This window comes from Centroberyx affinis, unplaced genomic scaffold, assembly GCF_046629955.1.
Source record: "Centroberyx affinis isolate AG114_WGS23_722 - 3 ecotype Tasmania unplaced genomic scaffold, CSIRO-AGI_Caff_v1 ptg004203l_1, whole genome shotgun sequence".
Lineage (NCBI taxonomy): Eukaryota > Metazoa > Chordata > Actinopteri > Beryciformes > Berycidae > Centroberyx > Centroberyx affinis.
Window position 1 is genome coordinate 19,940 of NW_027281951.1, and position 24,080 is coordinate 44,019.

General features: G+C 39.6%; 1 protein-coding gene across 3 annotated transcripts; it reads left to right on the top strand.

Moving 5' to 3' along the window:
* The first annotated feature begins 605 nt into the window (after positions 1 to 605).
* On the top strand, positions 606 to 23,780 carry LOC139664161 (interferon-induced protein 44-like). 3 transcript variants are annotated; one of them, XM_071542890.1, is made up of 8 exons: positions 606 to 706; positions 12,270 to 12,816; positions 14,193 to 14,241; positions 15,030 to 15,225; positions 20,312 to 20,461; positions 20,595 to 20,766; positions 21,658 to 21,758; positions 22,441 to 23,780. In XM_071542890.1, exons 2-8 carry the CDS (start codon positions 12,345 to 12,347, stop codon positions 22,633 to 22,635), a joined length of 1,335 nt encoding a protein of 444 aa, XP_071398991.1. In that variant the 5' UTR covers positions 606 to 706; positions 12,270 to 12,344; the 3' UTR covers positions 22,636 to 23,780. The 3 variants fall into 3 exon arrangements, with proteins under 3 accessions (XP_071398991.1, XP_071398992.1, XP_071398993.1); XM_071542891.1 differs by having other exon boundaries at positions 12,270 to 12,537; positions 22,441 to 23,778; XM_071542892.1 differs by lacking the exon at positions 12,270 to 12,816 and having other exon boundaries at positions 658 to 706; positions 22,441 to 23,775.
* Positions 23,781 to 24,080: the final 300 nt, after the last annotated feature.

The window sequence follows — 24,080 nt, forward strand, 5'->3', positions numbered from 1 at the left end:
TTACAAAAAAGTACCATGGCAGTATGATGGTACTGGGTGGTATTTCAGTGATATCATGGTATTGGCCATGGTATTATATATTTTTCTACACTCTATGGTTGTATATTTCTACATTCCATTAAGATTGTGTAGGTTGTTTATATGTTCTATTTACTTTAAGTTTGAACTTGTTTAAGATTGGATCAGTAGACTATATAGCTATTGTTTCCTGTGTCTGCATGGGTCATTCTGATGACAGTTTTAATACCAAAATGTTAATACATTTTCAACGGCTATGCAAGAGCGCAGTGTTATATTATTTAAACAAAAAGAGCTCTATTTTATTTGGGGTATTTTCACACTGGACAAGATAACATTTTGTCAGTTTATCACTCACCGTGTATGGGCCTGTACAGGATCTGCTGATTTTAACACTGTTAACATAAGTGCTTATGACAGTCATAATAAGCTACTAAAAGTGAAACCTTTCTGAAAGACAAAAAACTAAAGCAGGCAAAGCCGGTCTGACACCAGAAACAAAACTTAGACTGAACTCCTCATTAAAACTGGGGGAGGATCCTAACAGTCAGATGCTTCATATCTCCTGGTTTTCTCATTTGCGTCACATCAGCTCCAGATCTGATTCATATTGGAATAAGCTGCTGATTAACCTGCTGCTGTTTCCCTGCTCTCATCCTCAACTCAACTATCAGAAACTGCTCTGACTGTGAGTATTGATGCTGATCTCACATGTAGACTACATCTGGGGACCACTTACTTTTCAAGTACTTAAATATTTATATTTTAGGAGACTTTTACGGAGCCCCTAAGGGGACATGGGCAAAAAAAAACAACTTGAAGGTTTTGGTGCGCACCAGATAGTTAGAGAAAGTTTCCCGTGCTCACGAGAAACTCTTTAAGAAAAAAAAATCTTTAAGTTTTATCTGGTGTGCAGGCAATACTTTCTTGTGAGCACGGGAAACTTTCTTGTGCCCACAGGATAGTTTCTGGTGCACACCAGATAGTTTTCCGTGTGCACCAGAAACTTAAAGATTTTTTTTTTTTTGCCCATGTCCCCTTAGGGACTCCGTAGACTTTCAACTTTTACTCCACTACATTTCAAATCGATTATCTTTACTTTGTACTCCTCTACATTTCTGTAGAGTAGAGAGATCAGTCACTTAACTCTTGGCTTTAGCCTATAGAGTTTTTTAAAATAACTATATTAATTTTTCATCCATAAATCTTATCAAAAAAGAAAGAGAAACCAGTCAGTCTTGCTGGGATCTTTCAGATAGCCTACACCCTAAAAACCAGTTGATCAAGATATTCTTATTTACTGATAAGGAATGTGTAAGGAGCCTGGCAGGGGCCGCACTGACGGAAAAAATGTATTTCATGGAAACAGATTTGAACGTCTACGGACGTCATGCTTCTGTGTGCGTGCACACATTAAATAAAACATGCATGTGAGTTGCATAATAAGTGTGAGAATAGATGTTAATTGTATGTATGTGAGCCTTTTCTGAGCCTCGGTGTTGGAGCCATCAGATCTCAGTGTGTCTGTTGTTCCTGACTAATAAAAACTCCTGGCATGGCAGCTGTCAGCAAGTTGAGCAGGTGAGTTTTTCATCTTATGTAACTTTTGATCAACAAATCGATCCATTATAGGCCTACCTAAATATTTTTATTCAACAAAACATCAGACTAAACTAAAAAAAAAATCAGTGCAATAAAATAAATTCAATTAATTATGACAAGTGAGTGAAATCAGTTAGTCACTTAGTATTTTTTACCTATTCAGTGACAAATTTTACGCTTTTCTTTTAGAGGCAAATTCGCAGTACTTCTGGTGTTATTTCGCTTATTGGTGGCAAGTTCCGTGAAACTGGCCACAATATAATTTCCGGTTTTGGCGCCGAAGCGCATTTTCTTTTCAAAATAAAAGCCCAACGAGACTTCCACTTAAAACACGGTTGTGAGTCGTGAAATCTCCCTAACTAATAATAATTAAAGCCCCTATGTGTAGAATTTGTATCTGATTATATCATCCATTCATTTTGATACCATAACAGTTTGTCAGTAGAAAAATGAGACCATCGCAGAGAAAATTGGTTTAGTCAGGCATCTCTGTTCGAAACCATTCCTTATTACAGAAACAGTGAACTATATAGTGTGTTCGCCATTTTGTAATAGTGTCCAAATTCTCAACGGTTAATTTGATTCACTATATAGTTCACAAAAAAATACCCACAATGCACAACAATTTCAAGTGAGCAGACGATGTACCCTACAATACCAATAAGGTCCAGCTGCGGCCTGTAGCACCTCACGCCACGCCCACTTTTTTTCAGAGTGAAGCTAGCCACAATATTTCTTAGCCTTCAAAATAAAAGTCTTGATGTTTTTCTGTATTTCTGCGCAAAAGGGTTAGTATTAATATTTATGTGCAAAAGATAAATAAATTATATAAATAATATTTTTTGATTTTCAAAACTTGACAATTATTGTAATCTTAAAAATGATTCTTTTCACACCCATCTGTGTCACATAAAAAAAACCCCATCTAGAAATATTGGTGGCTTTCTAATAAAAATAAAATAGACCAAGACCTGATGTTTAATTACACTGTAGATCTATGTTTAATGTATACACAAGACAGAAGTTCATTTAATATTTTCAGTTTAATTAGAAAACTTGATTGGTGGGGAACACTCTTTACTCATGTGCCAAATGGAAGTGTGGGGTGTCAGTTGTTTCCATCTTTCTGTGTGTATATGATTTAGCCAACATTAAATCAAGGGAAAATTGAGATTTGGATGAGACGAGAGGAAAGTAAGGGGAGGGAAGACTGATGTTATGTGTGCAGTGGCAATAATGAGTTAGAGTCTCCTTTTTTTTTAAATAATTTGCATTTCATACATTTCTTTGTTTGCGGTTTCTGTTTACATCTGGATTCTGCATCAGTAACAACCTTAAATTGTCTTGGACTGCAACAGATGATTTCACAGAGTACAGTGTATCATAAGGGAAAAAAGAAACAAAAATGAAAATTAAGGAGGGAGATAACCAGATATAAACAACAGATGAACATTAGATGCTGTGCATGTTTGTTAAAGATCCCCTCCAGACATGTTTTAAGATGTATATAAAATACTTTACTTTGAATAATAATTTGTCTCTAATACGTTAAACAAAACACATTTTTGAGTGGAGGGGGACTTTAACTTTTGAAAACAAAGCTTAAAAATACAACAGGTCTGCATAAGCAAAAGATTAATCTGAGATAACATTCAACATTTAAGTAAGCAAAACAGCACTTTTTATTCTTAGGTAATACAGAGATATGGGGCTGAGGAGAGTAAGGGAGAAAAAAGCTATGTAACACAATTTTGGTAGAAAATGCTTTTGGTTTCAAATGTAGCCAACTCTTTAACGACCATACTAACTCAAATAACGTTAAGTAGTATCTAGCCATCGTCACACACACACACACACACACACACACCATCATGTTGGCAGTTCATGTTAACTAAGCTAGCGTTAAGCTAGCTTAGTTAACTAGTTAGTTAGTTAAGCTAGCTTCGGTAATGTTAGTTGCTATAGCTAGTAACATTAATCCTAAACAAAAACCCTGCGCTAAATAACGTTTACTATTTGTACAATATCATCATACGTAGTAACTCTCTCACACACACACCATGCTGGCAGGTTAAGCTAACTTTAGCTTACTGTCATCACAAGACTTGAATCATGAATTGTAAAGTTATCTATTTACATTTTAAGTTACGTTTTGCAATTTCTAGTGGTCTGACATGTGTTTTATCTGTCAGACGTCTGTTTTGATCAGTTGAAGTTGTCACAGCACATCAGTGAGTGGACAAGAGGTAAACATATGCTACGTTTAATTTTTTGGAATTCATTTATTGGAATGGATTTTTATTATATAATTACCTACTAATAATTATCTACCGCATACAACTATACAAATGCATAATACCGCATACAACTATACAACCGCATACTACCGCATACTACCGTATACTACTGTATATTATTGCATATTACCGCATACTACCGCAAACTACAACTATACAACCGCATACTACCGCATAATACTGCATACTACTGCATACTACCTCAGACTACCACATACTACCGCATACTACCGCATAAGGCTGTGGCCACACTGATCTCTTGTGTCTGTCCGTCTCCCTTCATTTCAATTGATTTTCAATGAGAGCTGTCCGTTGTCTGGGCAGTGCTGATGACATGTCCGTCTCCGTCAGATTTCCATCCGCTTTGACGGACAGAAAGTTCAACCCAGTTGAACTTTTTCTGGATGGACGGATTCGTCACCGCAAATCAGAGGTATTTTTAAAAAAATAGCATTGATGTTCCAAAACAGCCCAACGGACAGGAATCTATCCTTTAGTAATTCTGTCTGTTTTCTGACGGATCAGTGTGGCCGCGGCTTAATACCGCATACTACCACATACAACTATACAACCACATAATGCTGCATACTACTACATACTACTGCATACTACCACATACCGCATAATATCACATACTACTGCATACTACCACATACTTTAATTGTACATAACAAACCTCCTTAACACTAATCGCAATGTCTCAGAGGATCTGAGACTGACGCTGATGTAAGATTCTGCAAGACCCAAAACAACCTCAAAGCATACTACAAACTACCTCAAATGACACTGAACAACCCCAAAACAAACCCCAAATGAACTGACTCTAATACAAAGTATCATGAATTTCTTTTTCCAAGACTTAAATGCAAGAGGAAAGTTAAGTGACAATGACTGAACAGCAGCTTATGTGGCCGTTTCCAATTTTCATATTGATGCACCATCAATATGAAAAACAACCACTGGGTGGCAATCTAAGACCATAATTGATGAGGTGTTGAAATAGAATTAATGAAATATATGAAATTATGGTATGTCATTATGCTGTAAATTAATTATGCAGTATTTTGCAGTACTATGTGGTATAATGTGGTATTGGTATCATGTGGTCCTCTGCGGTACTACATGGTGTTATGCGGTACTCTGTGGTACTCTGTGGTACTATGCAGTACTGTGCAGTATTATGCGGTATTATACGGTTCTATAGAGCAATATGGAGCGGACGTCACAGTTAAGTCACTGCAGTTGCACGCGCATTGTGGTGGCAGAAAAACAGAGGAAACAAGTAGAGGGAAACGGGCGAGATCCCCGGAATAAGGGAAAAACTGGTGCAACAGATCTATATAACAACATACCTAATGTAATTTATTTACATCAAAAGCCCAGCCCAATGTAATGGAGATTTAAAGAGTCATAGTGCCATCTTGTGGTGAAAAAAATGACTTGTTTCGCGGAGTCGAATGTTTCGACTCCGCTGAGATCGGGAGGTAGCTTGTTTCTGCAACACAGTAAGCAGGCTGACCAATATCATGCATGTGATAAACTGAAGCTTGAAAAGTAAAATCTGGAGAGGACAACGGCGGAGAGAGGAGACGGGATGCGCTGGAACGGAGATCAGTATGGATGTATGGACTATTATTATGTATATTTTAACAGTCTACAGCAGAGTTTTTACCGTTGTCTTAAATTTGACCGGCACAGAATCGGAAATATGAGACTGATCTGCTGTCAGTATATAGTTGTTTGACTTGTTTACAATAGCCCACGTCTTGTATAGCTGTGTTTAATGTCATGTGTTGTATGTATTCTTTCGTATAGGCACTGGGTTTTTCCACAAGGTATACGAAGATGTCCGGCCACTGTAACTTTGGCCATTTAGTTGGATCCTTGACCCATTGATCCGACAGTGAGTAGGCTACGGGTCAGGAAACCTCACCCCATTGCTAAAGGTTAGCTTAATAGTGTAAGACAACCTGTCTTCTGCTGGCAAACCATTAAAATAATTGGAGAAGGCGTCTGGATGATCCATATTCCTATGTTGTAAATTGACACATGATGATCTGTTTACAAACACAAAAAAGGTCTATACTAGCATGCAGTAGTATGCAGTTGTATGTGGTATTATGCAATATTATGCAGTAGTATGCGGTTGTATCATTGTATGCGGTATTATGCCGTAGTATGTGGTAGTATGCGGTTGTATCATTGTATGCGTTATTATGCCGTAGTATGTGGTAGTATGCGGTTGTATAGTCGTATGCGGTTGTATAGTTGAGAGAGAAAGAGAACAAAAACAAGGAATAAAAAGTAAGCACAAATGAAAATCATTATATAAAAAATAGAAGTAAAACACAACTAAGAAATAAGAATCATAGTAAAAAAGCCTTTACATAAAAATGTGTTTTGAGGAGAGACTTAAAAGAAAACACAGAGTTTGTTAGCCTGAGATTCTCAGGCAGGGCATTCCAGAGTTTCAGAGCCCTGACGGCAAATGCCTGGTTACCTTTAGATGTGAGCCGGGAGGTGGGAACGGTCAGAAGGGCCCGGCCTGAGGATCTCAGGCTGCGCTTCAGATTGTAGGGGACAAAAAGATCAGAGATATAAGTAGGAGCCTGTAGCGCCTTGAAAGTTAAAAGCAAAATCTTAAAATCAATTCTAAATCTGATAGGAAGCCAGTGAAGAGAAGCTAGAATTGGGGTTACATGGTCCCGCCTTCTACTCTTAGTAAAAAGCCTTGCAGCAGCATTTTGCACTAATTGCAGGCGAGAGAGCGACTTTTGGCTTAGACAGGAATAGAGAGAGCTACAGTAGTCTAAGCGAGATGTAATGAAGGCATGGATAACCTTCTCAAGGTCGGCAGAGGACAAAAAGGACCTTACCTTATCTTTGTTCCTCAAAACTGAGGTCAGAACCAAACATTACACCCAGGTTCCTAGCGAAAGGTTTAATATTGGCTGACCAGCTACTAAGTTTACATTGAATTAGGTTGACTGAGTTTTGTGGCCCAAATACAATGATTTCTGATTTGGAATCATTGAGTTGGAGGAAATTTTGAGACATCCAGCACTAAATATCAGAAAGGCAATTATTAAGGATATTGATACTGGTCGAGTCACTGGGATTTAGGGGAATATATAACTGCGTATCATCTGCATAACAGTGAAAGTGTATATTATATTTACGGATGATATCGCCAAGAGGAAGCATATAAATGGAGAAAAGTAATGGGCCCAGGATTGATCCTTGCGGGACACCATACTTAAGTGGAACAGAAGAGGAAACGCTATTTCCTATCTCAACAGAGAAAGTTCTATCAGCAAGATAAGAAATGAAAAAACTGAGGGCTGAGTCAGTGAGCCCCACCCAGTTTTCCAGACGATCGAGTAGTATTGCATGATCAACCGTATCAAAAGCTGCGCTAAGATCAAGGAGTATGAGGATTGAGCAGAGACCTCTATCTGCAGCAAGCAAAAGCTCATTAGTCACCCTTAGGAGGGCTGTCTCTGTGCTGTGGTGGGTTCTAAAGCCCGACTGAAATTTCTCAAAAATGTTGTTGCTCTTCATGAAAGAAATCATCTGCTCGGATACAACCTTCTCAAGGACTTTGGCTGAAAATGGTAATTTAGAAATGGATCTATAATTGCAGAGGGCATGAGGATCCAGGCTAGGTTTTTTCAAGATAGGTTGAACAATGGCATGTTTAAAGTAAGAGGGGACCAGACCAGTAGACAGAGAGATGTTTATGATTGAAAGGATGTATGGGGCAACAGTACCAAGAACTTCTTTTAGCAGTTTTGTAGGGATTATATCTAAGGTGCAGGATGAGGATTTCATGAGGGAAATAGTGACAACTAGGGTCTCAAGGGAAATGGACTCAAAACAGCTAAAAAGAGTATGACAACTAGGTGGGGTTGACAGAACTCGCCCAGGGGGCGAGATCTGTCCACGAATAAGATCCACCTTCTCAGTAAAATATCTAAGAAAATCCTCACATCTTTCAGGGGAAGCCTCCATAGCAGTTTGATTTTTCGGTGGAGTCAGAACACAGTCTAATACAGAAAAAAGGATTTTAGCATTATGACGATTGTTAGATATCAACTCAGAGAAATATGCTGCCCTTGCATCCTTAACTCCTTTTTGATAGTTTGACATGAGATCTTTTAAAATGTCCAATTTAATTTGTAATTTTTCTCTTTCTTTTTTTCCAAATGCGTTCAGCATTTCTGCAGTCTCTTTTTAGAGACCGAGTATTCTCATTTAGCCAGGGCAGAGGTTTCGGTTTTATTGGTCTAGCTTTGACGGGAGCTATAGAGTTTAAAATGGCGAGACAAGTATCATTAAAAACAACAAGTTCCTCAACGGAAGAGTAAGGAAGCTGGGACGGGCTATTGTAAGTGGCAGTAGAGAAAGCTTCACGGAATTTGGAGACAGAGGAAGCGTTGAGGATGCGAAAGTGGACAGTTGTACATGGAGTAGAAATGGGGGCAGAGAATAAAATATTAAAAAGAATGCATTTGTGATCAGATACAGGGACATCATCAAGAACCAAATTATTTGGGGTAAGACCAGCAGACAACACTAAATCAAGTGTATGGCCTTTGGAATGGGTAGCACCTGTAACTGACTGAACAAGATTAAAAGACTCAATAAGATCAACAAAATCATGAGAGAGAGTGAGAGTAGGACAGCACACATGGATATTAAAATCACCAAGAATGAGTACTCTGTCATAGACGGGCATAATAATGGAGAGGAGCTCTGAAAATTCTTCAATAAAAGTACTGTTAGGTTTAGGTGGTCTATACAGTAAAATACATAAATAAAATAGACTGCGCTTTTCCGGCAACCAGGAAGCTGAGATGTTCAAAGGAGTTAAAATTACTAAAAGAAACTGGGGAACATTTAAAATTATTTTTATGAATAACTGCTAAACCACCTCCTCGCCCAGAGGGTCTAGGCAGATGGAAATGAGAATAACCAGGGGGAGTGGCTTCAATCAATGGCACAGCATCACCCTGACTCAGCCAAGATTCTGTCAGCATAAAAAATTCTAGGTCATGTGACATTATAATATTCTGACAGATAAAGGATTTGTTGGTTAAAGATCTGACATTCAGCAAACCAAACTTTATAGATATGTCTACAGAGACAGTTTTTAAAGAAGTCAGAAGCTGGATATTGATCAGATTATTGCGAAAGGCAGTGGAGAGAGTCACAGGTGGAATACAAGGTCTAGCAGTGATACGTACTGGGATATGGTAGGAAATGGAGTAGTCAGCAAGAAGATGGGGGGGCGGGGGAGGTAAACAATGAAAACCATTTCCTACCTTTCGAGCCTGTCATGCACCTAGGCAGTCACTGATGTTGTCAGGCAGCATCCGAGCACCCGTTCTGTTGGGGTGGAGGCCATCTCGTTTAAGTAGGGAAGGTCTCGCCCAGAACAGGTCAAAATTGTTCACGTAATCTAAACCTGTGGCAGTGCAATAATTTTGGAGCCAGGAGTGGAGGGAGAAAAGTCTGGACCACCTCTCCATGCCTCTCCGATGGGTGGGGAGGGGGCTGGAGACAATGGCCCTGAGACCCGAGTCCAAAAGAAGGGAAATCAGATTAAGCAAGTCAGTTTTTAAAACCTCGGACTGATGATACCTGATGTCATTTGTGCCAATGTGGAAGATGATGGTGTGAAGGTTGAGGTGTTTTTGCAGGATGGTAGGGAGTCTCCGTTGTAGATCCGAGACCCAAGCACAGAGAGCTCGCTGCATACTATTATGCGGTAGTATGCAGTAGTATGCAGTATTATGCGGTAGTATGCGGTAGTATACGGTAGTATGCGGTATTATGCGGTACTATGTGGTATTATGCAGTAGTATGCAGTTGTATAGTTGCGCTCGAGAATTGGAGCTGACAGACTGCAGTTCTGACGCCACTCTGAGTAACGCTCTGAGAGCGGGCATGCATTCAGTTGTGTGACATTTTGGAGAAATGTGCTGAAATCTGAGAGAGCCCTCGCTGCCACTGGCCGGTCTGTCATATGTGCCGGCACAACCAATGGGGGGCCCGCATCAAAAGGGCGGAGGTGTCGCCTCCTCCTGGTCAGACATATCTGGCTCTGTAGAGGGCAGCTGAGCGCAGGAGACATGCGTCTCATTACCAGCGCGGTGTAACAGTGTGAATGAGACTGTGCCTCATGGGAGAGGCTGTTCTCTTGCGAGATAAAGCAGAGATTCCATCTCGGTTCGTACGAGCACACTCAGATATGGGCAACATGGTCTCCACTGTGCGAGACATAGATGGAGGCACATTCACTGCTTTAGTCAGTGTGCAGGAGCCATGCAAAGGGGGTGGAGCCCTGCATGATCCGTCTGCTACCTCCTGACCCCAGTCTAACCAACTACTAGCAGAGTGTTTCTGCTTACTGCGTACTGTCTGTGAAGCCGGAGCATGCGGACCCATCTCCTTTATGGCCACAGCAGTGGGCATATTACTTTTTGTGTTTTCACAGGAAAATACTCTGTTTATTACAGTGTCAACCAACATGTCAGTACAAAAACTGTCAACAACACAATCAAAATTGTTAGAACTTGGGAGTACTGGCAGGAGAGGCTCGGGAGTATGGCCTCCTAATATGGTCGCCTCCTGCAGGTGCGGACCAAAAAGACTCTCACGGCTGACCCTGCCATCGAGAAGAGCCTTCTTCTCCGTCTCCTCCAGAGCCGTAAGACTCAGCCACAGATGGCGATGCTGCAGCGTGGCCCAGGTCATCACTCTCCTGGTGGCCACGGCCAGCACCTGGGTGAGGTGGAGAATGGCTCCTGAAGCTTTTGCCACTTCCTCCACTTCAGCAGGGGAGAGGGAAGATTTTCCTGCCGCCATGGCTGAGAGGGACCTGCTCAGTAGAGCAATGTTGTTTGCTGCTGCAGCAGACCGGGGGACACAGGCATAGCTTCTGTCTGCCAGCAGGGCAGAGTACTGGTCCTTCTTGGCGGGCAGAACTGGATTCTTATCAGGCATCCAGTTCATGCAGGAGGAGGACAGCAGCCAGGCTGTGCTTGAGCCGGGGAACACCCTCGTGCTGTGCCTCCGTCCTCCCATCTACCATAGTGAACGGGAGATAGGTGGTGACAGAAGCTTTGAATGACGTTGGCTCAGTCATTGCACTGTCAATATATTTATTTATAGCGGGAAACTGGAGACATATAATGTCACCCCTTGAATCTCCTCACCGCCCTCCTCGTCCAGGAAATGGGCCACATGGTCCTCCTTCTGCTGAGGTCGGCTGGCGCAACTTTGGCAAGGGGTAGAGGCTTCCAGACAAATATCCAAACTGCATAGAAATAAAATAACTAAACTGGGTTAAATCAAAAGTACAATTCTAAACTCCCTAACTAAACAAAACAGGAGAAAGGGGGGGTAAAACAAATAGCAGCACACCCCTATAGAGCTCTCGTAATAGAAGCCAACAAAGAAAAAGATTACAAATGGCAAAATAGTGAATAGCAACTGCTACAGCACACACACATGAACTAAGGGGATGGCTGTCGATTTGCCAAGTGGCAGTGACTGGAACTTCTCTCCAGCTTTTATACTGGTCCTGATTGCCAACAAGCTCTAAGTGAGGCCACCTCACACACTAATCACTGAGTCAAAGGGGGCGGGTCTGAAACAGAGAGAGACAGACAGCAACACACCCCAAAGCATGGCCAGGATTTGGCATAGGCCGTAACATGGAGCGTCACTCATTTCAATCATTCACGTAGTTCTTGTTGTTGTAGTTCAGTCAAGCTGAACAAAAATGGGAGCAGTGGGCGAGTAGGCCTTATATAGGAGGGCACACCCACCGGCCCTCATCCTGACTGGATGAGAGCGTAGATGAAAAAGCAAAATAGAACAGCAGCCCTGGAGCTGGGAGGGATTCAGTGTCTTGCTCAAGGATACTTCAGCAGGGAGGAAGCTTGTTGACGCGGCTTGACCCTCTGAGTGAAGGGTGATTTACCTACTCACTACCCCATCCTGCTGTCCATCAAACAATTTAGTTTAGTTCTTAAGAGGATATTGAATTGAAACAGATCGAGCAGGTTACAGTATATAGAACTATAGTATATAGAATCTCAGTAGTTCTGGTATATAATCCGGGAGGTTCAATGCCTCACGGACACTTCTACCTTGAGAAAGCTGTTTTAGTGCTTCCTCATGGTGTTATAGCGTTGCTGGGAGTTGACTGGATGCAGCCTGTAAGATAAGACACCAAGAGTCCAGTTTCCCCTCAGGGACCAATAACTTCAAATCACATATTCTGCTTGGAAAAAGCTGAAACACTGTTTCTCTTAAATGCAACTCTGTTTGTTTTGGATTCAGAGACCACAGTGAGTGAACTTCAGAGGCTCCAGACAGTCAGGATCCTTACGAACCTTAGCAGACCAACCATCCACCATGAACCCCAGGCTGACCAAGAGCCAGCAGAGAGCGCTCTGCTCCCAGCTGGGACATGTCAAGCTACAGCTGCTATACAAGGCCAGCATCCATGGTTTCACCGGGGCAGCCTTCCACCAGCAATGTGACAACAAGGGTCCCACAGTGTCAGTGGGCTATAATGCCTCTGGCTTCGTCTTTGGAGGCTACACCAGTAAACCTTTTAATCAGTCTGGACAGTACATACAAGATGACCAAGCATTTCTTTTCACCTTCAAAGGAGCAAATGTTCTCAAATATCCAGTCACCAATTACACTTATGCAGTGAGAATGATAAGTGGTAGTGGTCCTTATTTTGGAGAGACATTGATTCTTGTTTATGGAAGCCGAGCAGTAGCCTATAGCTGTCCAGGAAGATATTACAGCTTCACTGCTGCAGAAATGCATGGGAACGACCTCCAGCTAACTGAGTGTGAAGTCTATCAAGTACAGGGTGAGTTTAATATAAACAACTGAATTTATTTTGATGCTTAGCCATTCCTAGCTAAATGTTAATGCAAATATATGTACTGTATTTATGAGGAAAACATACCCATTTAAATGTCACTTTAAACGCTTGAAATAATATTTGGAAGCCACCAACTACATTTATGGCAATATGTATATGTATGTTTATGGCAAAAGAAACACTAGGGGACTAGCACTTTAAGATTAACTGTGAGTGAAAAGTGCAGTACAAATAAGTGCATTATTATTATTTATTATTATTATTTCATATTTTATTTTTGTGGGCATCATTAAAATGCAAAAACTAGTTTCAGCCATTTAGGTATTCTGTTGCATTTCTTGTTCATTTAAATAAACATATCATGGCCCCTAACTAGGCCGTGTTTCACAACACATTAATGAATTAACATTTATGACATTTTCATTACACATTTATGTAAAATATTTTAATATGTTAAGTGTGTAAATTATTGGTTTTCTACTGAATTCAGCTATTTCTGCCTCCAAAGAGACACTGTCTTACATGAAGTCCATCACGTGTCCCCTCGGTGTTCTTCCCACTACATTTCTGTAGCAAGTGTTTGATGCAGTTAGAGTATTTTATCTATTATCAATAGCATTTCTCTTTTCAAGCTTCACTCACATAATGAGTCATCTTTGATGTGGACTTGCCTTTGATGTTCATGTAAAGAGAGTTATATCTTCGACCTCTTAAACCATTAGATGCCTGAGTGCAGCCTTAGGTTCCTGGGCTGGGCCGTCTGGTCATTCCTACATCTAGACTTCAGACTAAAGGAGACCGGTCCTTCACCATCAGGACTGACATAATCAGTGTGATCGCTTGACTATCTTCTTAAGACAAACATAAAAAACAAACAAACAAACAAGATGACATGTAGACTTAGGCTTCCGAACACCATGTAGGCCAATTTGTGATGTGATGGTTTGAATGTGTTGTTACTGCTCTCTCCTTGCTTTACTGTCTGTCTTCACTGCCACTTCAATAAAAGATCTGAGCTTGTTTGGCCCTCAAACTGCATGTAGAGGGATGGAGGGGACCGCCCTTAATAAAATATGTTGACAGACAACATAGTCTGAGGAATTTTTATCATGTGGTCATGTTAATCAAGGTTTCATAATTGTAAAATAACTGTTACAGATGCTGATTCATTAATATAAATTAAGTCTTGATTTTTTTTACCACAGTTTTATAGCTGGATGATAATGGACCAGTTCTCTCTTGAAAAAGAGATTGCATCTCAATGAGACAACCTGGTAAAATAAAGGGTAAATAAAATAATATTTTTGACACAATGGGTCAAATTTATTCTATGTATAAAAGTTCTTTTTACTTTTCAACAGAAAGCAAGGTCCTAGAAACACCATGGAGGACCATAGTCTGGGAATCTGAGTAAGCTGGACAGAACCATTCTGTGCAATATTATTTTATGCTTTGCAATGCTTTAATACACTACAATTACTATACTACACTATACCATACAAAATGATGATATAAAAAATACTGTACTATACTGTAATAGATTAGGATGGAAGAATATGTTCCATGCACCATGACATTACATGCTGCTATGCTTTGTTATGCATACTATGCATACTATATTATACCATACTACTCTAGATTATGATAAAATCAATCTCGACGCAACGTACTACGCTATGCTAGTTTTTCCTGTGCGATACAATGCTATCCTAACCTATAGAAGCCGTGCAGTTGCATCACAAATCTCCCAGAAACCGCGGCTCCATCATGGAGATGGTGCATTATGTCACCTGAGAGCCAAACCTAGTTTATTTTAGATTATAATGAAATAAATGTGTCTATTATAGTTTGTAATAACCTACTTGGTGTATGTAGCCTACGTAACCTACATAAATTGAGAGATGACAATTGCGGAAATTAAATGGAGCAGTATCTTCATCTAACCTCTGTATTATATCACTGGTTTTCAATCCTGATCCTTGAGGCCCAGATTACTGCTGTTTTTTCATCCTACCAGCTAGTTAATTGCATTCACCTGGCCTCCCAGGTGTAAATCAGCCTTTTATTAGATGGCTTAAATGAAAACCAGCAGGGCTGTGGGTCTTTAGGACCAGGATTGAATCACTATATATATGACATAGTCTATATCTACAAGCTTATACCAAGCTGAAATGGTTTATCTGCTCTTGTTCCAACAGGAGGAGGAACGAGCTGATGGACAGTATTAAACTGTACAAGCCCGCACACAGTTCTGTGTCCCAGGCTCGGATCCTGCTCATCGGACCGGTGGGAGCTGGGAAGTCCAGCTTCTTCAACTCCATCAACTCTGTGTTCAGAGGCCACGTCACCAGCCAGGCTATCGCCGGCAGCTCTGGCACCAGCCTCACCACTCAGGTCAGTTCCTGCTTCTTACTGACTTCCATTTGAGGAGTTTGGTTTCAAAATGAGAATCCACCTAAACCTAAATGTCCATTCCATTGAGTAACACAATTTGGTTATGAGGCATTTGGGCTATAAATTGGCTTGAATGAATACTGATTCATTCATTTGGTTTGTGAATTTTTCAAGAAATATTGTATGACCAAAACCTTGACTTGCTCCTTGGATCTTTGAATTCAAACATAAGCCCTATTTGGACGGGATTCGTTTCTCAGGGTGGCATGTGTAATGAAATATTTGCATGACATATTTGCATATGTCTGTGTGCTATAAACTGTCAGTGTTTTGTATTAGTGTTGTATAGTGTGTCCATGAACAGGCTGTAAAAGTTGTCTCTTGGATGACAATAAAGTATGCACGCTACCTCCAGCCTATTGCACAAGCCAAACTTGTTCCTGCATCTCAGACTGTTGATGTGACGCTGGCTCTATTTAATGTGACGTCTGTTTCCAATAAGACTTTTATGTTAAATGATTTTATTACCTCTGAAAACGTAGACTTTCTGTATGTGACTGAGACCTGGCTGAAGCCTGGTGAGCACAGCCAGCTGATTGAACTGTGTCCCCCAGACCTGTTTCAGGGCAACTCCTGGAAGTTTTGAAAAAAATAAAATAAAAACATATTTGAAAAATTCCAGTCTGCTCTTCCACAAGCTCTCTGATTGGCTATCACCTGGCATGTCATATGCAGACGTATGACTGCATATGATATGGATGTGGGAAGGAGAAGGTAACCAATCAGAGAGCTTGTTACATCCCATGGTTAATTTTCATTGTTTTACCTCGTTTTACCAGCGCAAGGCCCAAAGTGTCATGGAAAGGCTAAATGGAGAGGCTAAAAGGAGAAGCTAAATGACTAAGCAAATCGAATAGCTAATAGGAAAAGGAAAAGCAGCGGGGAAATGGAAAGGCAAATGGGAAAGGAAATTGCCCTTTTAAATGCCTGATTAAAATCTGTATTCTTAATTCAGTTTGTGAATCCAGTTATTTATTTCTCTTTTTAAACTGCATTTTCAAATAGATTTTTAAATTCCATCATTTATTTATGAATATATTAATGTATTTTTAAATGATGTATTTATTGATTGTTTTATGGTTGTTTTTGTAAATCCCTTTTTAATTTGAAGTATTTATTGATGGATTATTATTAACTTTTTATTGCCCATTAAAATATCAAATAATGAATTACTTTGTAATTTAGTCTATTTATTCATAAATTAATAATTTAATTTGTAAACAAATGTATTAATGCCTATTTTTATTGTACAATTAGTTATTAATTAATGAAATTCTTTATTACTATTTCCGTGACACTTGTGGTCCTCCATAGTGACCAGCCTACATGCTGAAGGGTGGCTGGAATCTGTAAACACTCCTAAATGGAGACGGAAAAGGGAGATAGTTTGACTGAGGCTGAAAATTTGTGCTCTAGAATTGAAGAGGAAAAGAATGAAAACGTGACAGTGAGCGAGAGCCCATGGCCGCATTTGGAGAAGTTTCTCATGTACAAACACAGAAAAGGCGACAGTATACATATGCAATATCAGCTCTGTTTGCCGCGAGTGATGGTGGTCTCAGCCTACAAAAATTCGACTTCAAATCTTAAAAAAACATGTTGAGGTAAGACATTTTTTAGTATGGTAAAAAAAATTCTGCTAAGTATAGATGTGCATAACGTTATTTGTACATAACCATTATTTGATGTTTTCAATTTATCAGGAATATATGTATTTTTTTGGAAGAGGGTTATCGCTGAGGATTTTGTTTTGCTTTTTTTATTTTATATATAGAGCTTGTTTTTCATTTACACACATCAGTAGTATATTATATGCAATAAACACTGCCTTAAAAGGTAACTAATTCTCAGAGTACTTTTTTAGACATATACTTTTTACTTATACTTGAGTGATTTTTTTACATCAGTACTTTTACTTGTAGTTGAGTACAGTGCCTGTTAAGTAACAGTACTTCTACTTGAATACATATTTTCACTACTCTTTCCATCACTGCCTTTGGGTCACATCATTAGAAGGCATGGTATAACCCTAACCCTAACCCTTCCACTGTTATGCCGATGATACATAGTTGTACCTCTCAGTCAACTTCAAGTGAACTATGTAAGTTGGCCACTGTCTAAAGGACCTTAAAGGATAAGGGCGGTGTTTTTTAATATTCCTATGAAAATAACAAAATCAACAATGCGTTTGCTCTACTCCCGTTACTTTCCCACGTTCCGTTTTTAGCTGTCAACCCAAAGTCATTGGCTCATATTGTAAGCTAAAAACCTTGAAATGCAGCTCACAAAGACATAGTTTCAATTTTAAAAATCTCTAACTGTCTCTAACCATGAAAAGTCAGGCTGTTGTAGTTATTACCAAATCAAATTCAAATGGGAACAAATTCTTCATTACGCCGGGGACTATTTTCTGTGCTACGGAACTACTTTCCTGAGATCGCAAAGTGTTTACAGCCGACTTATTAAGTTGTTTGAGGAAAAAGTGGTCCGGCCCGGTGCATGGTGATGATGAAATATGCTGCAGAGCAGCAGCATGGCTCTGTGACGGGTTTTTAATAGTTTTTTTAATACAATGGAGTTGTATGGCTGCTGGGACATGGCTGCATTGGGACCCGGCTACATGGACGAGACTTGTTGGCAAAACAAAATCTTGCTGATTTTGTTATTTTCATAGGATTTGTTGATGGTAAGCAATGCATTAAAAAAACACTAGCCTTATCCTTTAAGGACTGGATGTCTAATAATTTTTTACAATTCAATTCAGACATAAATTAAGTCATGGTTATCGGCCCTGAGCATGTTTCCAGCCAAATTCGACCTGCCCTTGGTACACTAAATCAACACATTAAGCCTATGCCAAGGAACCTCAGAGTCCTATTTGACTCAAGCCTTAATTTTGAGTAACATACTAAAAAGCTTGTCCAGTCATGCTTTCTCCATGTAAGGAATACTGCTAAAGATCCATACTGAATTTCAACGATACAGAGAGGATTATACATGCTTTTCTTACCTTGACTTCTATAACGCCCTGTTTTCCTTAACTAAAAAGAGGCTCCAATGTGTTCAGAATGCTGCAGCAAGGCTTTTAACGAAACTAAGAAATGGGGACCACAACTCTCCTATTTTAGCGTCTCTTCACTGGTTGCCTGTTCGCTTTAGAATTGATTTTAAGATTTTATTGACTACTTTTAAGCATTGAATGGCCTGGGCCCGAGTTATCTTTCTGAACTTTTGATCCCTTATGAGCCTGCGTGCAGTCTGAGATCCTGAGGCAGGAAACTTGTGACTGTTCCTGTGTCCTGGTTAAAGACTAAAGGTGACCAGGCTTTTGCCGTTAGGGCTCCTGGGCTTTGGAACGGCCTGCCTGAGGACCTTAGACTGGCAGAGTCAGTATCATCTTTTAAATCTCTTCTTAAAACATACTTTTATCGTAAGGCCTTTTATAACCTTTAACATCTGTTCATTTCTTAACCCTGTTGACTTTATTCCATTTGTTGTTATCCCTATGGCTAGATCTGTCTACCTTACCTTTTTGCGTTTTAGCGTTTTATTCTTATCATTATGTATTTTTCTTTTATTACTTTTACCTCACTGATCTATTCTTCTGTCTTTTGTTCTTTTATCTCTCTTGATTGTAAAGCACTTTGTGATTTTATTTTGTTTGTGAAGCACTTTGTAACTTTGTTTTGAAAAGTGCTAAATAAAGGTTATATATATATACATCACTGTTTAGCTGATATAGAGGACTGGATGTCTCAGAACTTTCTGTTGGTAAACTCTGACAAAAGTGAAGGTCTTCTTATTGGCCCTGAATGCATCTCTAGACAAAGTAAGCAGTCTTTTTCAGCAGTCCTTTAAGAAATAACATCAAGGCTGCATCTAAAAACTTTCAGTAAAAAACTGTCATTTTCAATCCAAGTTTAAGCCTTAAGAAACAATCCAAACAGCTAATTCAGTCATGTTTTCTCCAACTAAGACATATTGTCAAAATTAGATCAGTCCCGTCCGTCAATGACAAAGAGAATTATACATGTTTTTATAGCCACTCAATTCAATTGCTTTAATGCCCTATATACTTTTCTAGACGTTTTCTTGACGTCTGTCAAGGGGAGAGAGCTCCAGTGTCCCCTTGCCCCTGCCAGTGGCACTGACACTCTGTCAATGTGAAGCCAGGGTGCGATTTGCCGGGGGGCAAATCTCTCTGTCACAGACAGATAGCCTTCAAACACCACTTTAAGTGTGAACATAAAATATATATTTTTTTACAACTTGTATGGATATCATTTTTAGAGAAAATAAATTATACGTGCATGATAGGGGTTTGCAGTTTTATTTTTCATTTTCATACCTCCTTGTGTATGATATCACATGGTGATCATACATCACAAAATGTATTCCAAAAATATCCCCACTCTGTTTTCTTTACAGATCTCACCCTGTGCGCAGCATTGTGCTGCTTGTCATTAACCTTTATATCGGACCATTTCTTTTTGTTTTTGAAAGTCCGGCTCTCGGAGCTGGCAGCATTAACTGCTGCGGTGACATGTTGCCTCTCAACAAACTTGTTATGGTTGGTGATGCCTGAACTAAGGCCACCAAACCATATCTCTCGCCTCACCTTGACCTCCCAACGAGTTGTATGCAGCCATTCTCATAGCAGTCAGGCTCATGTAGACTATGTTTTCCTCTGTGGTTTAAATACAATTTATGGACCTTGTTCAACATCACTACCTAGTGTACTTAACTCTAAAGATGTGCTCTGTGCAACCCATCACAGTGGTATAAATGGTAGGCACGTCTTCAAATGCTGCACACAATGCAAATGACACAGACATCATAGAGTTATAAAAAAAAAAGGCCTTACTCATTCACTTTCCCTACCCACATTTTCCAAGCCGGTCTGGAGATTCAAACCAGTGACCTTCCAGCCACAAGCCGCCTCTCTAACCTCTGGGCTTCTGCTGCCCCAGAAACCTTTTAAACTGCACTGTGACACAGATAAACTTCACCACTTTGCACCCCCCAGTTTCGCACCTACTCTGTGAAAGCTGGACGAGATGGAAAAACTCTGCCAATCATCTTGTGTGACTCCATGGGATTGGAAAGCACGGGGGCAGGGCTTGATGTGGATGACATCAGCAGCATCCTGAAAGGTCACATTCCAGACACCTATCAGGTAGAAATTTCTCTATTAAAGCTTTCCTTGCTTTCAGCATAATATTAACATGTGGCAGGTAATTTGCTCATAGGAACCATCTTGTTTGTTTCTATGAAACAAATTGTCTTTGTCTTTCCCCTGTATGGCTCAGTTCAACCCCTCTGCCTCTCTGCATCCGGAAGCCCACGGCTATCGCAAGTCTCCAGAGCTTAAGGACAAGATCCACTGTGTGGTCTACGTCATCAATGCCTCCAAGGTCTCAATCATGCCCGCTAAGCTGGAGGAGAAGCTGGCCGCTGTCCGCACGATGGTCAACTTAATGGGTCAGTCAGTCATACCAAAGGACCACAGTCCACAGAGTTCGGTCAACATTTGAAAAAAGTCCCACATACTTTTACAAAAGACATATATGCATCCATACTTACAAATACGAGAATGAGTATGTATGTTGTCAGAATCAGAATCTCTTAAGTAGAATATATGCACAATGTGTATATGTGTACAATAGAAAACAAATGATGGAACAAACAAAGGACAGTAGCTAACTTAAGTCCTTGGTTGACAGAATGGTAATACTTCTACTAGAGTTGTCACGTGGTGCCATTTTTACACCGGTGTTGCTTCCCTCCTCAGCACTGGTTATATCGCCTTTTCACCTATCGAAGTCAGTCATGAAAACGAAAGTCAAGCTTAAAATTCTACAATTTGCTCCAAACTCACGTGTTAGTAACAGTATTTGTAAACACTTTTTAATCAGATTTGCAACGCTGCTCAACACTCTTAGTTAACGTGAGTGCAGAGCAGATTCTGGCATATTGCCCTTGTTTACCATTGGATTCTACTAGAAACACTACAGGCAAGGATAATGAATGAATCCTATTCATCCTAATCTGTCATATTAGTGATCAGATATTCGTGATCATTATGTTGTTAGTATGTCAATTTATCATTTAGCAGCCTAACTTGAACATGGAAGCTCTGAATATGTGCTTTTATTTTTTGGATTACAAAATAACGGTATTCCCGGTGTGGGGCTAATAACACCAGTGTTGACTCCAAGACTGTATCCCACCGGGAACACCGCCCACCGCGACAATCATAACCTCTACAAACTAGATACACTGCATTTTCAAGATAGAGAAAGATGTTCTTAAGGTAATGCATTTTTTAGTGTTTTGGAAATTAACTCTTTGTGTTCTGGTGTTGTTTTCCAGGGATTCCCCAGCTGGTCCTGCTGACTAAAGTAGATGAAGCCTGTCCTCTTGTGGCAGAGGACCTGAGGAACATTTATAAGAGCCAATACATTAGGGACAAGGTGAGATCTACTTCAAATTCACCTCCAGGATTTTATTCTGAAAAAGTAGACCTTTTCCCTAAATTTCCCCAAATTCATCTCAGTTGTTTGATGAGGTTTGTGTTATTAGTTCATCGATAGAGGGATATAAGCCTCCATCAGACATAATCCAACCTGAAGATGGATGGCATTACTAGACACTAGAACTATCAGCACTTAACTCTCTGCTGAGATATTTGATTCCTTGATTAACTTAATTTTCTTTATCAAGTCTGTTTGAATTTATCTAAATAAATTCAAGCCATACTGGTCAGGCTGGAGTGCCTGAGGTATGCCTTGTATGGCTCCCTTCCAAATTTGACAATTTCAGTATTTTTCTCAAAAAGCACCTTGTAGATGCAGTTTACTAAGTTTGTGATTTTTTTCAGCACTTGGCACTTCTGTTTGGATTGATTTCCCTGTCAGTTATTTTCTGTTATCTACAGTATGTAATTCAGTTCTGAACTTGTTTTTTGTGTTTGTTTTCTTGTTTTTTTCCATTTAATTTGCACAAACTGGATTTTTTTTCTCGTCCTCCTGTGTATTATCATTTTACATGTGCAAATAAATAGACTAAACCCCCCGACCCAAACATAAACTGCCCTAACCTACATGTCCAGGCGGTGGTTTAGTGGTTTAGTGGTTTTGTGGTTTTGTGTTTCAGGTGCAGGAGGTCGGCGCTCGGCTCGGTGTGCCGCTGTCCTGCGTTGTTCCGGTGAAGAACTACTGTGAGGAGTTGGAGCTGGACCTGAACTGTGACATCCTGCTGCTCAGCGCCGTGATCCAGATGCTTCGCTTCGTCGACAACTACTTTGATGACCTCAGTGACCGATTCAGAAACCTGGAGACTAAAGAATAGGAAGGCTTATAGCAAGTGATAACTAACCCTCTGAGACCAAACTTTTATAAAGCCAGATGTGGTAATCACTTTTTTTCATGATAATGTAATAATGTAATGTAATACTTTTTTACATTAACTGGCAATATTATTACTTTACAAGGGGTGTAACTTTTATTACAATATTTAAAAAAAATATTTTTTTTTCTTACATTTTTTACATATTTAGTGGTGCATTTTATTACAGTTTGGCAAGTTATTACATTATCATACATTTATTGCATTATCAGTTACTATGAGGATGCAGGGTTATTCTTTACTGCAGCATGACTACGCCACAGCTTGTTAGAAAAATAAACTTTTGGCACTAGGGATTAGATTATTTTGTATCCTGTCATGTGTAATTTAGGCTGTCACATACCTTTCAATTAGGAGAATTCATTTTTTCCTATTATCTTTAGGTTTTTCTTGTTTTCCTTAAAGATTATGCAAACTGACCGTCAAATGGTTGACATCAGAAATATATAATAGTAGACTATATCTAAACTTTACCTTGTTTAGCCTGGAACTGAGATTTTCTGGCTGCTGTAAAGCATTACACAAATATAGCAGATTTCATACTTGTATTACCCATGTTTACTGAAGTCAAACAGTATCTGTGCATCATGTTAGAATGTGTTGACTGGAGGTCTTTCACTATGGTACCAAGAGTTTGAAGGACAGTTATTGCCGTATGTGTAGCATGTTTAGCTGCCATCCGTACTATTGTGAGTTGAAGATATTTATGGCTTTTTGAGATAAATCATTTCATGTCCTGTTTTGCTTTTTAGTAACACGCTCTTATCATAAAGCTCAGTTTATTGTTGCTGTGTGATTGTTCTGTTCTGCCAGGAAAACAACTTCCCAGTTTCTCAGTTGTCTGTAATGGCATGATATTAATGATCAGGGTTATTCTAATTATATTACCTACCTTCAACTTGTTCTTCAAGTTCTGTCAATAGCAATGAAGGCTCTTGCTGTTCAGCTTTTGGTTTCACCATGTAAACTTTGGGAAAGTGGATTTGCAATACATCAAACAATATCAATAAAACATTCTTGTCCATCCACCTGTACTTAATTGCTGATTTTAACACGGTGAGAATCAGGGCAACAAATGTGATTCTAGACTAAAATTGCCAAGCACTGAATTATAGACTAGCTATTAAAATGATCTAACCAACACAAGAAATGCTAGTCAGATACAGTTTGTCTAATCTTAAATTTTGACTGCTTAACAGGAAACCTTTTCCATACTTACATACATTCCAATACTTAGTGGAAACATCTATTGCTTTGAAAACAGCAGTAAGTCTGTTTGGATAAAACTCCACCAAATTCTGGATTTAGAATAATCTTCTGTTGTTTTTTTGCAGAAGAGTTCAAGCTTACTTTAATTGTAAGGGGAACTCCACAATCACACAATCCTC

Coding starts and splice junctions, on each gene's coding strand:
- LOC139664161 (XM_071542890.1), top strand. CDS start 12,345: ATGAACCCCAGGCTGACCAAGAGCCAGCAGAGAGCGCTCTGCTCCCAG. Junction 14,242..15,029: donor ACCATAGTCTGGGAATCTGA/GTAAGCTGGACA, acceptor TTGTTCCAACAG/GAGGAGGAACGAGCTGATGG. Junction 20,462..20,594: donor ACATTCCAGACACCTATCAG/GTAGAAATTTCT, acceptor TGTATGGCTCAG/TTCAACCCCTCTGCCTCTCT.